General features: G+C 38.8%; 1 protein-coding gene across 1 annotated transcript in view; it reads right to left on the reverse strand.

Moving 5' to 3' along the window:
* Positions 1-18,107, reverse strand: part of Rgk2 (Rad, Gem/Kir family member 2) — a 362,761-nt gene that overhangs the window by 87,390 nt on the left and 257,264 nt on the right. Inside the window, exon 3 of the mRNA XM_083113250.1 lies at positions 1,820-2,025. Within this exon, the coding sequence (XP_082969376.1) occupies positions 1,820-2,025 (206 nt within the window). The remainder of the gene's footprint in view (positions 1-1,819; positions 2,026-18,107) is intronic.

The following is an 18,107-nucleotide window of genomic DNA, read 5'->3' on the forward strand; positions in this document are numbered from 1 at the left end:
AATCAAAATATTCACTAGATGGCAAAACACAACACTTGAGTTTAACCCCTAGAGACTGGATCAGCATGGTGAAAGGAAATACCAGTTTCTCACTATGTGGATTGATTGATTTGTTGATTTAAGTCCACATTATGCAGATAAAGGGGACTGAACCTATAGTTTAAAGTGGTATCCGAACCAGTATGGGCCTCCACCGGGTATCGATCCCGGGACCCCTTGATTACAAGTCGACGACGCTACCACTGTCCCATCGACGAGGCCTCACTGCGTGGAGAAGCTCCCTCGTACTGTCGCACCACGTACTGGGTAAAATAGATGTCCGTGTGTGGTGCAAGTCTGGAAGCCCACACTTCTGTCCCTTTCTCTTAGACTTTCAGTTCGTACTTCTGCCCCCTGACCTCTCTCTCCCCAGACATTTCTTCCAATCGAAATTACTCAATGATGCCGACTCATTTACCTGTAGTATCTTCCTTGATTGCGATTATTTACACCTGTTTACAACGATGGCGATCAAGGAAGCTCGGCAATGTCTCAAGACATTCCTTAGATGGTTCTAGCAATTTCCTGATTGGAAAGGTGATGGCTATGGTGCAGGAGGCCTTAGAAAGAGCGTTTCGCGGGCTAACAGCAGACGTCGCTCGCACACTATTGCCGATACTCTCGTGTCGTCTGCTCCTCAGCCGAACAAACAGGCCGAGGTAGCAAGAGGCAGAGGTCACTCACCCTTCCAGAAGGGTGCAGCGAGCTAGATGTGGCAACCGGGCTCGCTCATTCGCGGACCTGATTGGTTCTCGCAGACACACCCCATATTGTCGTCTGCTGTAAGCCGGCGAAGCGATCTTTTCTAAGGCCTCATGGAGTTATAAACGTCTGGGGTTGTAGAGTTCGTTGTACGTCACATTTCAAAGATTCTACAGATTGTTACGATATTAGATTGGGTAGCACCCACCACGTGACCATACACCATACCATGCACCGCTCCAGAGCATAGTGCAAACGGTTCAGGTACCAAAGTAGACGAGGCGGTGTTGCACCAACTAGACTCGATAATGTAGAGATAGACAAAAAGTGCACCTTACCCAGAGGAAAACATAAGTTACAAAAACAGTGGGAGGAGTGGTGCAAAATAGAGCTACAAAATACCACATCCTATAAGTGGCATGCTCAAGTCAGAAATCATAGACCTTGGTACCAAAACATGAATCTACCTCGGGCAGTAATTGTTTTTATATTAAGAATCCAAACAGGTCACGTATTAGTAAATCAACGTTTGGCTCATTTAAAGATTGTGCCATCAACTTCCTGCCAATGCGGACAAGCTAATCAAACACTTATTCATTTAGTTTTTGAATGTCCCTTAAGACAAGAATACCGAGACTCTCTATATAAAAACTTACAACATGCACTGGTACCATTTCCGACATCCTTATCTACACTAATATCTGAACCTCGCGCTGTAGTTAGTTGGATTGTTTATAGTTTCGCTAGAAAACATAGGTTTCCTATTTCAACAACCACGATGATTCACACTACAATTTAAATTAATAACCTCACAAAACTGTTATACCAGAAGAACAGGAAGACATAAGTGTTTCGAAGAAAGTGAATTATATTCAACAACATGGAACATAGATATTAACAATAGAACCTGAACTCAGAAACTTTGGCTAGAAACTGCAAACGCGGTGTGAGCCATAAAATAAAGAAGAAGAAGCTCCATGGATATTCCGAGTTTATGATGGCATTCCATGCAGTAACCTATCCATGCACATCAATGTTATCATTTATTCAGTTACCAGAAATCTGAGATTGGACTCACCTAATGACACGTCGTATGTATTCATGTACTCCGAGGTCATGAACTGCGACACCAGCGCCGATTTCCCGACGCCGGCGTCTCCCAGAAGGACGACTCTGTATTTGCTAACCTCGACGCTGTTCTCCGAACTCACGTAGCTGCTGCCACAGCACGAGCCTTCGAATGGTGACCTATCTCCTGGACTCACTCCACTAAGGTTGCTGTGCCTGTTGGAAAGAAAATGTGGAATTAACCGACCATCGGATTCAGCGTGATAGCCTCAATTCAATAAACATGTAAAATAAATTAGTTCAAACGATATTTGTACACCCACCTTAAACGTTCACTCTATTTCATATTTTTAATTGCGTGACCTCAGGATTACAAATATTACTATTATTATTGCTATTATTACTGCTGTTACAGTAACTTTTATTATTATTATTATTATTATTATTATTATTATTATAAGCTGACTATTTGTATTTTTCTTTTAAACAATATATTGATGGAAATCAGCATGGATTTTTTAGAAAAAGGTATACTATTACAAATTTATTGGTTTTAATGGACTCTCTTAAATCTAACATTAGGAAGCAATCCCAGACCGATATTTTATTTATTGACTTGGCTAAAGCCTTTGATAGTGTCAGCCATCAGCTATTAACTTACAAACTCGACCAAATGAGATTATCACCACGATTTCTGAAATGGTTTTCCAACTTTTTAGTAAATAGAAGTTTCTCTGTTAAGATTGGTGAAACAACTTCTTCTAAAAAAAGAAATACTTTGTGGAGTACCTCAAGGGTTGCCACTTGGCCCAATTCTGTTCGCTGCTTTATCAATGATGTTACATTATGTTTTAAATCTAGCACATGTTTACTATATGCAGATGATATAAAAATTTTTAAGAGTATTTTAACAAATAATGATGTCGCTCAACTTCAGGCTGATCTAGATAGAATGACATATTGGTGCTAGATTAATGAAATGGAAATTAACTTGAAAAAGTGTAAAGTTTTAAGATGTACTAAGAAAGTTCATTATATAGTCTCCAACTATTTTATTTATGAAAATAAAATCCAAGTGTGCGACAGTCATAAAGACTTATGAATATTAATAGACTCCTCTCTCATATTTGATGAGCACATTTCAGAAATTTGCAAAAGAGCAAAGAGAATGCTTGGTTATATATTTTTCTCATGGAAAGTTTTCAAAAAGGAAGATACCTTAATATTCCTGTATAAAACGATAGTTCGTCCTATTCTTGAATATGCAAATGAATTATGGTTTCTGACAGCAACCAGTCACTTTCAAAAAGTTGAATCAGTTCAAAAACTTTTTATCAGGTTATTATGCACAAAGTTTAAAAAAAAATTACTATGACCAACATTACTCTGAATGGTTATCACAGTTGAATATGTTTTCCTTAGAAGAAAGAAGAAAAATGAAAAGGATAAATTTTGTAGAGAAGATATTAAATTTCCAAGTTGACAGTGAATACTTTTTGAATAATATAGCTTATAAAATTCCCAGATATTTCCATAGGTATATCTCAATTCTTACATGTCCAAATAAGGCCAGAGGTTTAGTAGCTCATCTTGTTGAAACCTACAAGTTGAATTTATGATTATGTATAAGATTTTAAGATCCACTGTTTTATTTTATAATTTTGTATAACCAATTTTGACATAGTGATGTACTTGGTTGTTTAATTGTGATCATCACTTAAATAAATATTATTATTATTATTACAAATATTAATATTATCATTGCTATTATTACTGCTATTATTGTTTTTATTTTTGTTATTATTATTATTACATTACTATTAATATTTTAGTCTTCCAACGTTACAGTTATGTTGTTTGTTACATTTGAGTTCAGGTAAGGGGCTGGACCCCGTATAAAGTGAAAAATAGCCTAAGTTCTGATGCACCCAAAATTTCACATTCAAAATTCAACTACTACTACTTATGATATTTTAAATTGCATACATTTGTAATTTCCATATTCTGTATATCTATACATAATTTGTATACTTAATATTAATTCATGTAGGACAAAAACCTGTTTTCTATAGTTATACTAGCTGATTAGCCGACGTTGCCCTGGTATTTATTTATCCCAATCTTGTATTAGACAGGAAAATAATGAATTCTAACTATAATGTAAAATGTAACTAATTTTATTTCATCGTTAATGTCACCAATTAGCTTAGCGACTCCGAAAACTATGGATTCGACACTAATCTAGGTCATTTTTGACATTTTATTTTTCACCCCCTCTCACCCCCCCCCCCCCCATGCCGATAGGTGATGAACTTGGAGTTGGAGCGCATTGGGAGTGTCACGAAAACTACGGATTCCATTCGCAACACAGCCTGAATGTTAGACAACCCGAGAAACACTGTCGTTGTGCGGGATTGCATAGAGTCACGGATGTCTGTTTGTGCGGAATTTACTATCGGTGATTCTCGATTATTTTTACATGTCACCCCTTCCAACCCCACCCCTAAGAGTGCCAGGGGTGTCTTACCCACACATTATTTATTTCCAGACAGCAAGTGATACGCGTACCAAGTTTGGTTGAAATTGCTCCAGGCGTTCGAGAGTTATGCCGGAACAAACAAATATACACACCCACACAAGCCATTTTTATATATATATATAAAAGAAGATAGATAGATAATCAGTGTAAATTAGACCGTAAGCTTAAATGTAACCCAATTTTAAATAATAATAATAGTTGCTGTACCTTACGGCCTGTAAGTCACAGAAATCAAAACTTTTTGTTATAAACTATTTCTACAATTTCAACATTCGAATTTTTTTAATCTTTCCAGAAAACTCAGGGGGGCACCCATGACTACAATGGTATGTTTGTTGAACGGGGTTGGGATAGGCATATAAGATGGTCATATTTATATGTGTGTATGTGTTCGTACACACACACACACACACACACACACACACACACACACACACACACACACACACACACACACACACATACACGTCTTCAATATGTATTGCATTTTGGTTGTTTTACGACCTTTTTTACATCTGAATGTTAATCGGGACGATGAGGACAAATAGTGAACTGAAATACATAAAAAAAAAAAAAACAAATCAAACCACATTTCCAATCCGAGACCCGCAGTTGGTCATCCATCAATCCTGAATATACGCAGTTACCTGCAATAATCCCATTAAAAGTTAACGGTAGCGTTACAACGCAGAAGTGTCCGTGACTGTACAGGAGCGTAACAAGGTCAACGGTTAACCCTTAAAGTTTGTACCGTCACTTCTGAATCATCCTGTATATATACGTAAATCTAATTATTGCATGTTCTTGACGTAGAAAGAGGGGGGTGTAGGCGGGGGGGAGAATGAGTATAAACATAAAGAAACAGAGAACTCGTTACATTTCATGAGTATTTAAGAGCACACAGAGGTATTTTTTATGTGAGTAGAAGCGAGGGGGGGGGGGGGCGGTGGCTTTGTGATTTCCCTTCTGTGCCAGTGAAAGATAAATAAACACTCTCCTTTCTCTAGTTCCACGATTGGCTACCGCCCTGCGCGAAGCACGAGTGGATGAGATTGTTATTCTCTGCTCCGACACGACGTGGGCTGTACTGTCCTGGTTTTTTAACGTTTGTGCTGGGGGTGAGGGGAGTGCTTTACATCTCTGTGTGTGTGCTGGGGCAAAGGTAGGATGATGACTTTCGGTTTGCTGTCCGCGGACTTTCATTCCAAATGAAGGAAAATACGATTGTAACGTGCCTTCTGCAAACAACGGCTGCCGTCATTTCTTTTGCGAGATGTAACCGTTTTCACATAACTCGCAGGATGTCTTGTTAGATTTTTTTTTAGTTTCAGTCCCTGCCCTCGCGTGGAAAATCGGTCCTCAGGGTGCCTAGTACTTTTAATACAGTGCAAAAGTATATTGAGAGCAGAAAATACTGAATAATTTTGATTATTTTATATTTATTGGAACTACTGTCTGTCTCTCTCCCTCTCTGAGAGTGTTTGTGTGTGTGTGTGTGTGTGTGTCTATAAATAGCTCGACCACAAGGAAAAAAAAAACTTCCGTCAAAAGCGTTCGCGCATCTTCCCTGCCGTTGTCGGTGCTCGGTGCAGTGTTGCCAGGTCAGACTTGAAAAAACCGGAAGATTGTTCCTTGGGAAATCAGAAGATCTGCTACAAAATCCGATGATCTAATAGTAGCGGATGAACAACGATAGGCGTGCACACATGGGGACAAGAGGACGTCCACAGATTTTTTCTAGCGAGGGGGGGAACAATGTATTTTTATCAGGCGGGTAAACGAGGCATATTACCCCGTAATAATGTTGCCCTTTCAGAAAACACCACTTGATTTTGAAATTATCACGTTCCTACAGCCCTATTATAATAAGGAATGTAAATTACTGTGACTGAAATCAACTCATACGTTTGAAATAATAGGTACTTTTATGTTAACATTCATTTTCCACAATCTTTCAAGTCGAATGCTAACAATAAGAAATCAATTTGCCTTCTGCTGGTGTTCGGTGTACAGCTATCGTTAGGGGTGGTCCCGCGTCCTGTACCATAATGAAAAAATGCATTACGTATGTAAAATATATTTGGTGAATTAGACAGCATGTCTTCCTCAATAATTCAAGATAGGAACGCATATTCTAGGGTGCCACCTATCCTCCCCATCTGCTAGAAATACACACACAACACACACATACACACGCACACATATATACATGTATAAAATAATTTGCCCACGCTACGAAGTCAGTGCTTCTACCTAGTAAGGCAAGGACTTTTCACTGTGTTTGTGTCACTTGATCCGTTTCATCAGTTTTCCATTCATCCATATTGTCGTACTTACCCGTAGAGGCACAAAAGCGACGTAAAATAACAAAAATAGAAAAAGATTTTCGGGTGGGATAAAATACAACCATCTAAAAATAGTAATGTAGTAATAGTAATAAAATAATAATAATGTCCTAGCACAATTGAGTATCGTTTGGCATAATTTCACAGTTCTAACTGCACTTTTCATGGCTGAGTGGAGTTCCACTCTACCTCTCCCCTCCATGTTCATGTAAGATGAGCGGAAACGTGTTTTTGAGCAGGCCGTTGGAGATTCCATAGCAATAGTTTATTAAGGAATTCTCCCGAGAAATCAATAGGTCTGGCAACACTGACGTGAGCCGCTCTGAAGGCTCCTTTCCCCTGTCCTCCCACCCGCCAGCGCGAAGAGGTTCTGCGCAGGTTTCTTTCCTTGTGGTTCCACTATACTTGTCGTTCCTCCTCTCTCTCTATCTTTCTCTTTTTCCTCTGTCTGTCTGGCTCTCTCTATTTCTCTGTCTCTTTGTTTCTCTCTCCAACTCTCTCTCCCTTCCTCCCTGTATCTGTCTCTCTGCCTGCTCTCTTTCTTTCTATCTCTCCCCCTCTCGGCATCTCTTTCTCTCTCTCTATTTGTTCTCTTTCTCTCTATGTCTCCCTCTCGGTGCCGTGCTGTTAGCGAACGTGCTCTTGTAGAATAAGTCCTCTTAGCGAACACCGGAAGGAAAGGATTTGCAGGTGCGTGCTGTTAGCGAACACGCAAACTTGTCCTGTCTCATTTGTCCTTGAATCTGGTCAGCATGCAAGTGTTGCCAGTGATAAGCCAACTTGCTTGGAGAAGCACCTCACTGGCTGTTGCCTCTTGACCTGACCTGACTCACCACTGATCATTCTTTACCCGGGTCTTCCTTGTCGTACAACAGTTTTGCTACCTTGTGTTCTGACGTCAGACGAGGAATGCCTACGAGGTTAGGTTAGGCCTGTTAGATCCCATTAGCATAAATACAATGAAACATTATTATTTAGGCTAAGAGAACAAAACATAGCTAGCCTAACCTAACAACGTAGGCATTTAGCCATGTTCCAAATTAGGCAGGTAGGAACAACTTGGAGTCTCTAGCGGTAAAAGGAAGAAGACTTACATGAACATCGACACCCGGATGAAAACAGCTTTGGAACAACTGAAAACTGATAATAACATTTAAAAATGTCTTAGGAAGTTGTCCTTTGTACAAAAAGTAACTTAGGTTACCATTTACATTTCCTATGTAAAATTTGATTTTTAAGAAAGATGATATATATCAATATCTTAACAAAAACTTTCATGTAGTTAACCTAAATTGTTGAGGATCCTTCATTTAGCTAATTTCAAACACAAAATGATTATAAGATATCACTGGCAACACTTGCATGTTGACCACTTTCAAGGACAAACAAGACAGGGCAAGTTTGTGTGTTCGCTAACAGCACGCACCTGCAAATCCTTTCCTTCCGGTGTTCGCTACGAGCACGGAATCCTCCTTCTCTATATCTGTTCTCTGTCCCTCTCTCAACACGTTCTGCCGCAAATCGTTCTACCGGTTGCAGCAGCTCTCGAAGTGAGGAAGCTGAAATAGGAAACTTCTCGCAAAACATCCCCCAGCTGCCTCATTATTACCATGTTAAACCATAGGAGTACCCTCCCTGTTAATTTCAAGAGTCAACCAAACATTCCACAGCTAACATTTCCATTTGATTCGTTGTTTCCAGTCTCTACATACAACGCTTTCTACTGGTTGCAGTCCGTAAAATATAGTTATAGTTTTAACACCATTAAGCCTCGTTTCCATGATATAAAAACTAAATATGCTGACTAAGAAGTATGGAGAAGACCACAGAAAAGATGAGCAAAGTGCTTAGGAAAGCACTTACAGGAAGGGAGGGAGAAGCATCTTAAGAATAGCGGAGAATGCAAAAAAAAAGGAAAACAGAGAAGAGGAAGGGATTATCTACGAAGTGAAATGTAAAGAATGTCAGAGTGTGTACATAGGAGAAACGAAAAAGAGGCTGAAAGACAGGTTGAAACAACATAGGGATGATGTACGACTTAAGAGAGAGAGAAATGCGATATTTAAACAAACCAGAGAAACAGGACATGACATAGAGTGGGATGAGGCTAAGCAGATAGGAAGGGAGAAGAGAATACTAGTGAGAAAATGGAAGGAGGCCAAGGAAATAGAGAAGAAAGGTGAAGAAGACACAATGAACTGGAATGGGGGACTTAAGATAAACAAAGAATGGAAGAAGGTGTTAGAAGGAGTGGAAAGGACAAGAGAGAAAGAGGAGAGAAGAAGAAAGAAGAATGAAGGAAAAAGAGCGTGAGATAAAGAGTCCAACCACATTCTAGATGGAAGAAAATATGTTTAGCCTTTTAGGTGAAAGTACAGTTGACAAGGGAAACCCACCTGCTAGAAAGTTCCAGGACAACTTTCTAATAGTCTGGAGGGGAGTAATGTTTGTGTATATATATCGTCCTTTTTTGTACCTTGTTACATTTGTACTTGGTGCAGAGTCTGAAGAAGACCTTGCTAGAAGGTTGAAACGTTACGTTTAGTTTATGTTTTATAATAAAATAAATTTCTGCCTTGGTCAGCATATTGAGTTTTTAGTTATAGTTGGTAGATTATAGTAGTTATAGTTGGCAAAATATAGTTATATTGGTAAAATTGTAATCCATTCTGCAGACCTTCATTAACAGAAATGAGGAAGAGAACATGCAATGTTTGTACCAAAACCACGATCTTCCATTACATTTCTCAGTTTGAGAAGGAACTCTGGGAAGATACGGAAAGATAAGTCACGATGTAGGAGAGGACACTAAAAGGGATTTTCCTCACCTTCCCCCCCCCCTTTCGCAAACTCTGAGGCGTTGAGGAAGCGAGGAAAAGCATCCAAACGAGAAGAAACGGATTTTATGAGATAAGACCAGCAGGCAGCAAAAAATCTCATGCATGACGTCACAGGCGTCGAGATTTTCCGACGGGATCAGCGTACCTCGACGACTTCCCCCCCTTTCATTTCTCGTCACCGAGATTTAAGGAAAAGACGAAGAAAGTGTGTGTGAGGGGGCATTACAGCTCTACTTTCCTACCGCCCTGGATAGATTAAGAGATCTCTTTTAGTTAGTTTTTCTTGTTTACATTACCATGGCAACCAAACTGATTTGCGTGCTACCTCCGTCTATTTTTATGCTTTATATCTTATTACCGAAATATTTTCGCTAAGGAAAAAATAACCCCTGAAATACACTGGTATTACTTCCAAACTGGTTCTCGGAAGAAAAACACAGTAATTTGGTTTTGAATTTCATGAAGGTGACAAGCATATGGGGCCGCATAAACATTTTTAAAGGAGTTTAAAATCGGAAAGTTATCCTAAGCGGGATATAATGACGTCATTTTTACGTGTTACCGGAAAAAGGCATGTTTTAAAGGACAGATGAAATAAAGCATAGAAGAATGCAGAATGAAAATAAGAAAGAGAAGTAAACAGAAAAAGATCTGAGAAAGATAAGGTAAACCTTCATAATATCCGATAGTTTTTTAAATCACCATAATTAACCCACACAAATGAACAGAAATGCGTAATTTTTGGTAATATGAAGCATTGGTACCTTACCTTTTGCCTTGCGATGTGTTTATCTCCCTTATTGTTCAATTATTTGTTGTACAGTACAAAATTAAAAACAATGCAAATTTGAGGAATCGAAAAAGCCGTCCGAATATCGGATAATGGGTATGCCTAATATCGGATAGGAATTTAACATTATATTTGAAATAAAATTACATCTCATGATAGAAGCAACCTATTATTTATTTTGCTGGAGGTTTGCAAATGTTCAAAAATAACAAGGGTCACAAAAGTATGATTAGTACAAAAGTATGTTTAGTAAAAAACACCCTATCCGATATTAGGGCGAACGCGACCTCCTGGGAAATGTAACCTTAATGTCAAACCAAATACATTAACCGGACTAGCATATCAACATACATTATTATTCCATCTTTCTATGAAATAGAAGTAAGCTCTAGTTTCTCCTTGCCTTCAATGTGAAAACCTTTGATGATGAAATGCTTCCAAAAACTCAGAAACTGAAAATTTCGGTTTTCGTCGTTCGTGGAGGCGCAGTATGCTCAACAGTGTTCCCACTCACATTGGAGCAATGGCGGCAATCGACGGACGTAGTTCAGTGAATTGCTGCAGATGGCAGCACTCACGATCCGAGAAACGAGGGTGTCCGATATTGAGCGGGTATCCGATATTATGCAGGTTTACTTTACAGAAAAGAAATAAGATGAATTGAGAATAGAGAAAGAAATGGAAGAAAAGAGATAAAGAAGAAGGCGGTAAAAGCTGTAAAGAACTAAAAGAGAAAGGAGAAGAAATTTAGAGGAAAAAGAGGGAGGGTAAATCTGTAAAGAACTAAGAAAGAAAGGAGAAGAAATTTAGAATAAAAGAAGGAAAAAGGAGGGTAAATCTGTAAAGAACTAAGTGAGAGAGGAGAAGAAATTTACAGGAAAAGAAGGAAGAAGGAGGGAAAAGCTGTAAAGAACTAAGTGAGAAAGGAGAAGAAATTTACAGTAAAAGAAGAAAAAAGGAGGGAAAACCTGTAAAGAACTAAGTGAGAGAGGAGAAGAAATTTACAGTAAAGAAGGAAGAAGGAGGGAAAAGCTGTAAAGAAGTAAGAGAGAAGGGAGAATAAGAGGGAGGGAAAAGCTGTAAAGAACTAAGTGAGAAAGGAGAAGAAATTTAGAGTAGAAGGAAGAGGAGGGAGGGAAAAGCAGTCCCCGGAGATCAAGGTGGAAACAACCCAACGGTGCCACACGAAGCCTTGATCGTGACCATGACGTGGTCTGACAAAGTGGAGCATGGGCCATTCATAATCTTACCTGGCAATTTTTTGTATATAGAGGTCCTTGTGACCGACAGACGCGGTGGAGCCTAGGCCACCAGGAATAATCCTCCTAGGCAACCATTTATATGATCTAACAGACTACACGCTACCCTGAAGACGGATGCAGATTCAGCCTCCGAAACGTAGGTAAATATCTTTAAAAAATAACAGTGGTTAAAAGTCCAAAAACTAGAATGAATAAATCACCACTGATTAGCTCCAAAGAAGAATTGCATATATTATTTGGGATAATTATTAGCCTATAAATTCTGAATAAATTTTTCAAAAATACGCGAATAGTATTATAACGTATGATAAAACGTAAATATAAACATGAATTATGAAAACAATTATGTATAAATAACACTGGGGAACAGTGAAATTGCGGCACAGTGTTTGAGAGCTAATTTAGGGCAATTTCATGCTTCTGAATAATTATATAATAATACGAATATTTCCTGAATTGGCTCTAATTTATGAAATAAATGCAACTAAACGAAAATGGCGGAAACATAAGACATACATATAAATGAATTTCCAACAACAATTTAATATTTCTTTTTGTGATTATAATCATTATTATAAAAATAAATTTATATAGGCCTATGATCATAATAATTAAGAAAATATGCACACAATGAAGTAACAAACTATGTGAAACGTTTTCTATACGATTTCCTGCTGTATTGCTTTTTAGGACAATCCCTCTGTAAGCTCCAACAGTAGTCGGCCATCACGTGGCGATCCCACCATCCCTGGTACCTTTCTTCCATTATCCTTATATCCTGATGGAACCTTTCTCCCTGTTCTTCACTAAAATCACCAAGGTTCTCAGGGAATCTGTCAATGTAGCTATGTAGAAAATGTATCTTCACACTCATATTAGCTCCCAATTTCTCAAAGTTCTCAACCAAATTCCATCTATATCGCGGTAGTTTTTTGCTCTGTGATTCCCCAAAAAGTTTTTGACGACGGACACAAAGCTCAGCCAGGCCTCAGATTCGATGTAAGACATGTAAGTTGTAAAATTGGCATCATTTATAAGTGTACGAATTTGTGGTGGTCCGTCAAAGATTCCTGCCTTCAATTTTTCAATACTTAGTCCTGGAAAAGTGTGGCATATATATTTGAAACCATCACCACTTGTATCTAAGGCCTTGACAAACTGTTTTATCAACCCAAGTTTAATATGCAGTGGCGGAAGGATGATTTTGTCCCTATCTATCAGCGGTTCATGAATGATATTAGATTTCCCACTAATATTTTCCCTTGGGGGCCAAACTTTTTATCGTCCAATGCTTTTCTCTAGCACGACTATCCCACAAACATAGGAAACAGGGATACTTTGTGTACCCACTTTGCTGTCCTAGTAAAAAATTCACCATCTTCAAATCCACACACACACACACACGAGCCACTTATGTTCAGCATATTCAATTTTTTTCTAAAACAATTTTTATGTTTTGGTATTCTTCCTTAAGCTTTGCTGAGTGTCCGATATATTGCCTAGCAATGCTTCATAAGTTGCCTAGCAACAATTTACAAATAAATAAATAAGTTTCTTAATGGGAATTTCAGCCCATTATCAAATTTTGATATTACCGAGAAAAGCATAGAGTAATTTTACCTCCTACATTTTCCGTGGTGTGTTTATTTTTATAACTGGAGTCAATTCAACTGAACCAATCATACAATTGGCAATCACAGCTGTTTTGTGTGCTGAAACTGTTATTAAACTTTATGCCACAAAATAAAATCTTTTTTTTGTTCCCCAGTGTAATTAAATCCAAGTTCTTAACTTGAAAGTATACGAATAAGATAAATGCCAATATACGACTGAAATCTGCCTAACGCAGCGGTCGTTACAACTGTCTGCGTTGTTATCGACCGAGAATATTAATTTAAAATAATATCAAATAAAAATTTAAAGCTTTGAGCATTCCAACTGACTGAAAAGTGAAATATTTCCGTGTGGCAATCAGCTGACAACGAAAAAACTGAAAGCTTTAAGCGTGACAACCTACTGAGAACTCCAGATACTAAAATGATTAGTGCAAGTGGCCCTGGGTTCGATCTCAAAAGTTTCAGTTGACTCAGGATCGTGGGGTCAATTCTGGCTCCGCTCTCGAACGCCAGAAAACATCGGCAATGGGACTCGATGTGCTGATCGCGCGCCACCCAAAGAAAATAAGATTATCAGGCCCTGGCTCTCAGACGGCTGTTCCGCCACTGATGTTTGGTTTGAGATAACGAACTGAAAACTGAACACTTTCAGCCTTGTGAGCAACTTAAAGTAGAAGGGGGGAGGAGGACGATTCGAAAAAAATTGAAAGTGTCGAATCACTTTGTCCCTTCATCATATCATTGCTCATCCTCGTCGTCGCGATTATGCAAAAGTGGCACAAAAGCGACACTAAAAAACAAAAATCAAATCAAAATACGGAGACACTGAAAAGTAGGGTTAAAGTAGGCAGATTAGGCAAAATACACATCTGCAATTTAGTTCTAGACGTCTACTTCTTGCGAAACATGTTTCGACAAGTCAGCAATGTCCAGTGAAGAAAATTCGCAGGAAGACTTGAGAGAAGAAGGGACATTCCTCCAAGATCCTGGAAACAGCAGTGCATCATCCTGCAGCATCCAGGAACGGTCCAGGAGAGAGATGGAGAAAGAGTTGGGGGAGAGGGGAACGCATGATGGATACGGTGCGTAAATCACGGTGTAATCTGGGGCGCTCTGGAACTGCAGGCTGACGTCACCGTTTGTAACGAACAGTCACTTCTCGGGGAAAAGAAAAAAAAGAGGAAGCAGAAGGTGCTGGAGTTTTATTCTCCAGAAGAAAGGAGTTTTTGCTTCCAGGAGCGGATGTGAAGTTCAAGGCTGGAAGGGCTATATTGCCAGTAGGAGGTCGTAGAGAGATATTTCGACCCTATAAAATGCACATTTTCTCAGCAAGTTATTCTTGCTAGATTCAAAGTACGCTGGTGCATTAAGTGTTAGGCTATTAGCCTGACATACATGGTCTAGCGAATAGTGTGGTTCACTATAGGAGCTACATGAAACTTAGTTCTTAGCTGGAGCTACAGTGTGTCCATAAAATCTGGAACTAACTCCGGTAGCGTTTTCTGATTGATTAGATTAGAAGGGGCCATGTGGAATGGATACCGTGGTCACCTGACCTCAACCTTATGGGATTTTTCCGGCCCCCCGTGGCAGAGTGGTTAGCACATCGCACTGCGACTCCAGAGGTCTCGGATTCGAATCCCGGCCTGGGCATGGATGTTTGTGAGTGTCCATTCATCAATTTCATCATCTCATCACTCATCTCCATCTTCGTAAATTAGCCAAAATTGTCACAAGAAGCGAAGTAATATAAAGTTAATCGATCAATCAAACCTATGGAATTTGCCATACAGGGAATTTTGAAGTCCGACGCGTATGCTGTCATATCCAGGAATGGATAATCACGCCAACGGGTGCTCCAGATACTCATAATTGAAACAGAATTCAAGCTTGAGGAAGTGTGTTGAGATTGGTTGCGGACACGTAAGGCACTTTTTGCTTTAAGGAAATGTCCTATTCCCCAGTTTTATTATTGGTTTCAGACTTTATGGTCACCCTGTGTTTAACTATCAATTCGAAATTCTTAGAGTCGCACCTACAACACTAGTGCTTTTATTGTTATCTCAATATATATGTTAATATTTGGGCTCTAATTCGGTGCATTGTTAAGAGAAAGAGAAAAAGAGAGAAGGAAATGGAGACAGAAGGAGAAAAGATAGAAAGAAAGGGAGAAAGAAGGAGGAAGAGAGAAATAGAGGAAAATATAGAAGGAAGGGAGAGAGAATGTGAAAAAATGAAAGAAAGGGATATATAGAGATTAAGAAAGGGAGATTAAAGGAAACAAGAGAAGCAAAGGGAGAGAAAAGAGAATAGATAGAAAGAAAGGGAGAGAAAGAGGAAAAGAGAGAAGGAAAGGGAGATAGAAACTGAAAAAGAATGAAAGATAGGGATAAATAGAGAGAAAGAAAGGTAGAGAAAGAGGAAAAAGAGAAGGAAAGGGAGAGAAAGAGTAAAAGAGAGAAGGAAGGGAAAGAGAAAGAGTGAAAATGAATGAAGGAAAGGGAGAGAGAAAATAAAAAGAATGAAGGAAAGGGAGAGAGAATGTGAAAAAGAATGAAAGACAGGGATATATAACATTATAGAGAGAAAGAAAGGGAAGTTAAGAGGAAAAAAGACAACCAAAGGGAGAGAGGAAGAGAATAGATAGAAAGAAAGGGGAAATAGAGATAAAGAAAGAGTAGGAAAGAGGGAAAAAGAAGGAAAGGGAAGGAAGGAAAGGGAGAGAGAAAGTGAAAAAGATTGAAAGAAAGGGATAAATAGAGAGAAAGAAAGGATAATTTCTCCTTTCAAATCTTAATAGAATGAATACGTATTCTGCTCATCTTTTCCTTTACGAAGTACTATAACAAGTTTTCGTACGTTGCTGTCTGGACTTCTGTATTGGGATTGACTGACCTCTATCGGCAATCAGACGAATTATTACCACGCATTGGATAAACTTTTCTCCCAACCTACGACAACTTTTCACGTCAATTTCGGTTCCGAATACAGTAACCCCCACTCCGAGTTACGTAAGTAATGCGTTCCGTAAACCTTTACGTAACTTGAATCTTACGTAAGTCGAATTTGTAAATTGCTTATGTGTAACTTCGTAAGAAACTGCAATATTTGTTATATATATATATATTATTTACATAGTATTATTTTATAAATGCAACATCATGCAGTAGTATTTACTCGGATATAAACTATAAAAGCATGAAAAGATTTAAAAAAGAATATAAAAACAAACTTAAATTACACTTTTCAAATAAAGAAAAATGTCTTGTGACAGCTACGTACAGTTTTTACTTAACTGCAAATTTACGTAAGTTGCGTATTACGTATTATTATAGTATAGTGTACTGTATATTGTAGTATCCAATCGTGAATTTTGGCCCACGGTGAACGAGAAATAGTCACTATTACATAAAATAAGCAAACTGATGTAAACACACGCATGGGCGTAACTTGACGGGGGCAAGGAGGCGCTTGCCCCAAAAATTTTAGATTTTATTAAAATTTAAAATTTATGGTTGGGCAATTTCGCTACCCTCCTGGGTCATAAATGAGTCCTCTTTTATGATTTCGAAAATGTAACAGTTATTCAGCGAATTAGCCCTTGACGCTATTTTTATGAGATGGAAGACTTGTCGATTCTGTCCCCACCCCCTTCCAAAAGATAGACCCCCACCAAGTTACGCCCATGACCACACGCGTAGTTACTCCAGACTCAGATTCCCACCATGAGGGTTGCCGCAAATGTGTATTTTCATTTGCAAAATACAGCAAAAGGGTGCAACAAACTTTTTAAACATTCTGTATAAGAACTGCCTTCTGTCGCTCCAAGACATGTTTGACGAACACGATCCGTGAAAAATCAATACACAGAGAAAGTTAAAAAGAATGGAAAGAGATTACGAAGAAAGGAGGCTTCTTGTAGAGTATGAAAAGAAATGAAGATAAGCCGCCCACCAGCAAGGAACAGAGAACCCTTCTGGTGCAGTGTTGCCAAAACCACGGCACAAATTTTCCCTTTCCTTAAGAACAAAATTTCCCGCTCTTCATGCAAAATGTAGCTCCGCATCAGAAAACTTAATTTATTGGTTTGGTTTATTGTAATTCGCATTTCGGTCTACTTTTGGCTAATCGCGAAGATGAAGATGAGTGATGATATCGAATTGATAAAGAGACACTCACAAAGAACACCCACGCCGGGATTCGAACTCGGGACCACTCGTCATGATGGCCGACCAGAAACATTGAAAGTGTGAAATATTATCAATAATATTAATAATATAAATTCTTCAACTCAACACATATCTTACTGTGTTTACTTTACTTGGGCTTTAATCTCTATCTTCTCTATATATATAAAAATGGATGTATGTGTGTGTGTGTGGGTGTGTGTGTATATATTTGTTTGTTCTGGCATAACTGTCGAACTCCTGGAGCAATTTCAACCAAACTTGGTGCACGTATCATTTGCAATCTGGAAATAAATACTGTGGGGGTAAGACACCCCTGGTACCCCTAGGGGTGGGGTGACATGTAAAAATAATCGAGAACCACCGACATTAAATTCCGCACAAACAGACATCCGTGACTCTATGCAATCCGCCCAACGATAGTGCTTCTCGGGTTGTCTAACATTCAGGCTGTGTTGCGAATGGAGCCCATAGTTTTCGTGACACTCCCAATGCGGTTCAACTCCAAGTTCATCACCTATCGGCATGAGGAGGGGGGTGAGAGGGGGTGAAAAATAAAATGCCACAAATGACCTAGATTAGTGTCCATAGTTTTCGGAGTCTCTAAGCTATTTGGTGACATTCACGATCATATTTAAAATTAGTTACATTTTACACTATAGTTAGAATTCATTATTTTCCTGTCTAATACAAGATTGGGATATATAAATACTCGGGCA

Source organism: Lepisma saccharinum, chromosome 27 (genome assembly GCF_977018435.1).
Source record: "Lepisma saccharinum chromosome 27, izLepSacc3.1, whole genome shotgun sequence".
Lineage (NCBI taxonomy): Eukaryota > Metazoa > Arthropoda > Insecta > Zygentoma > Lepismatidae > Lepisma > Lepisma saccharinum.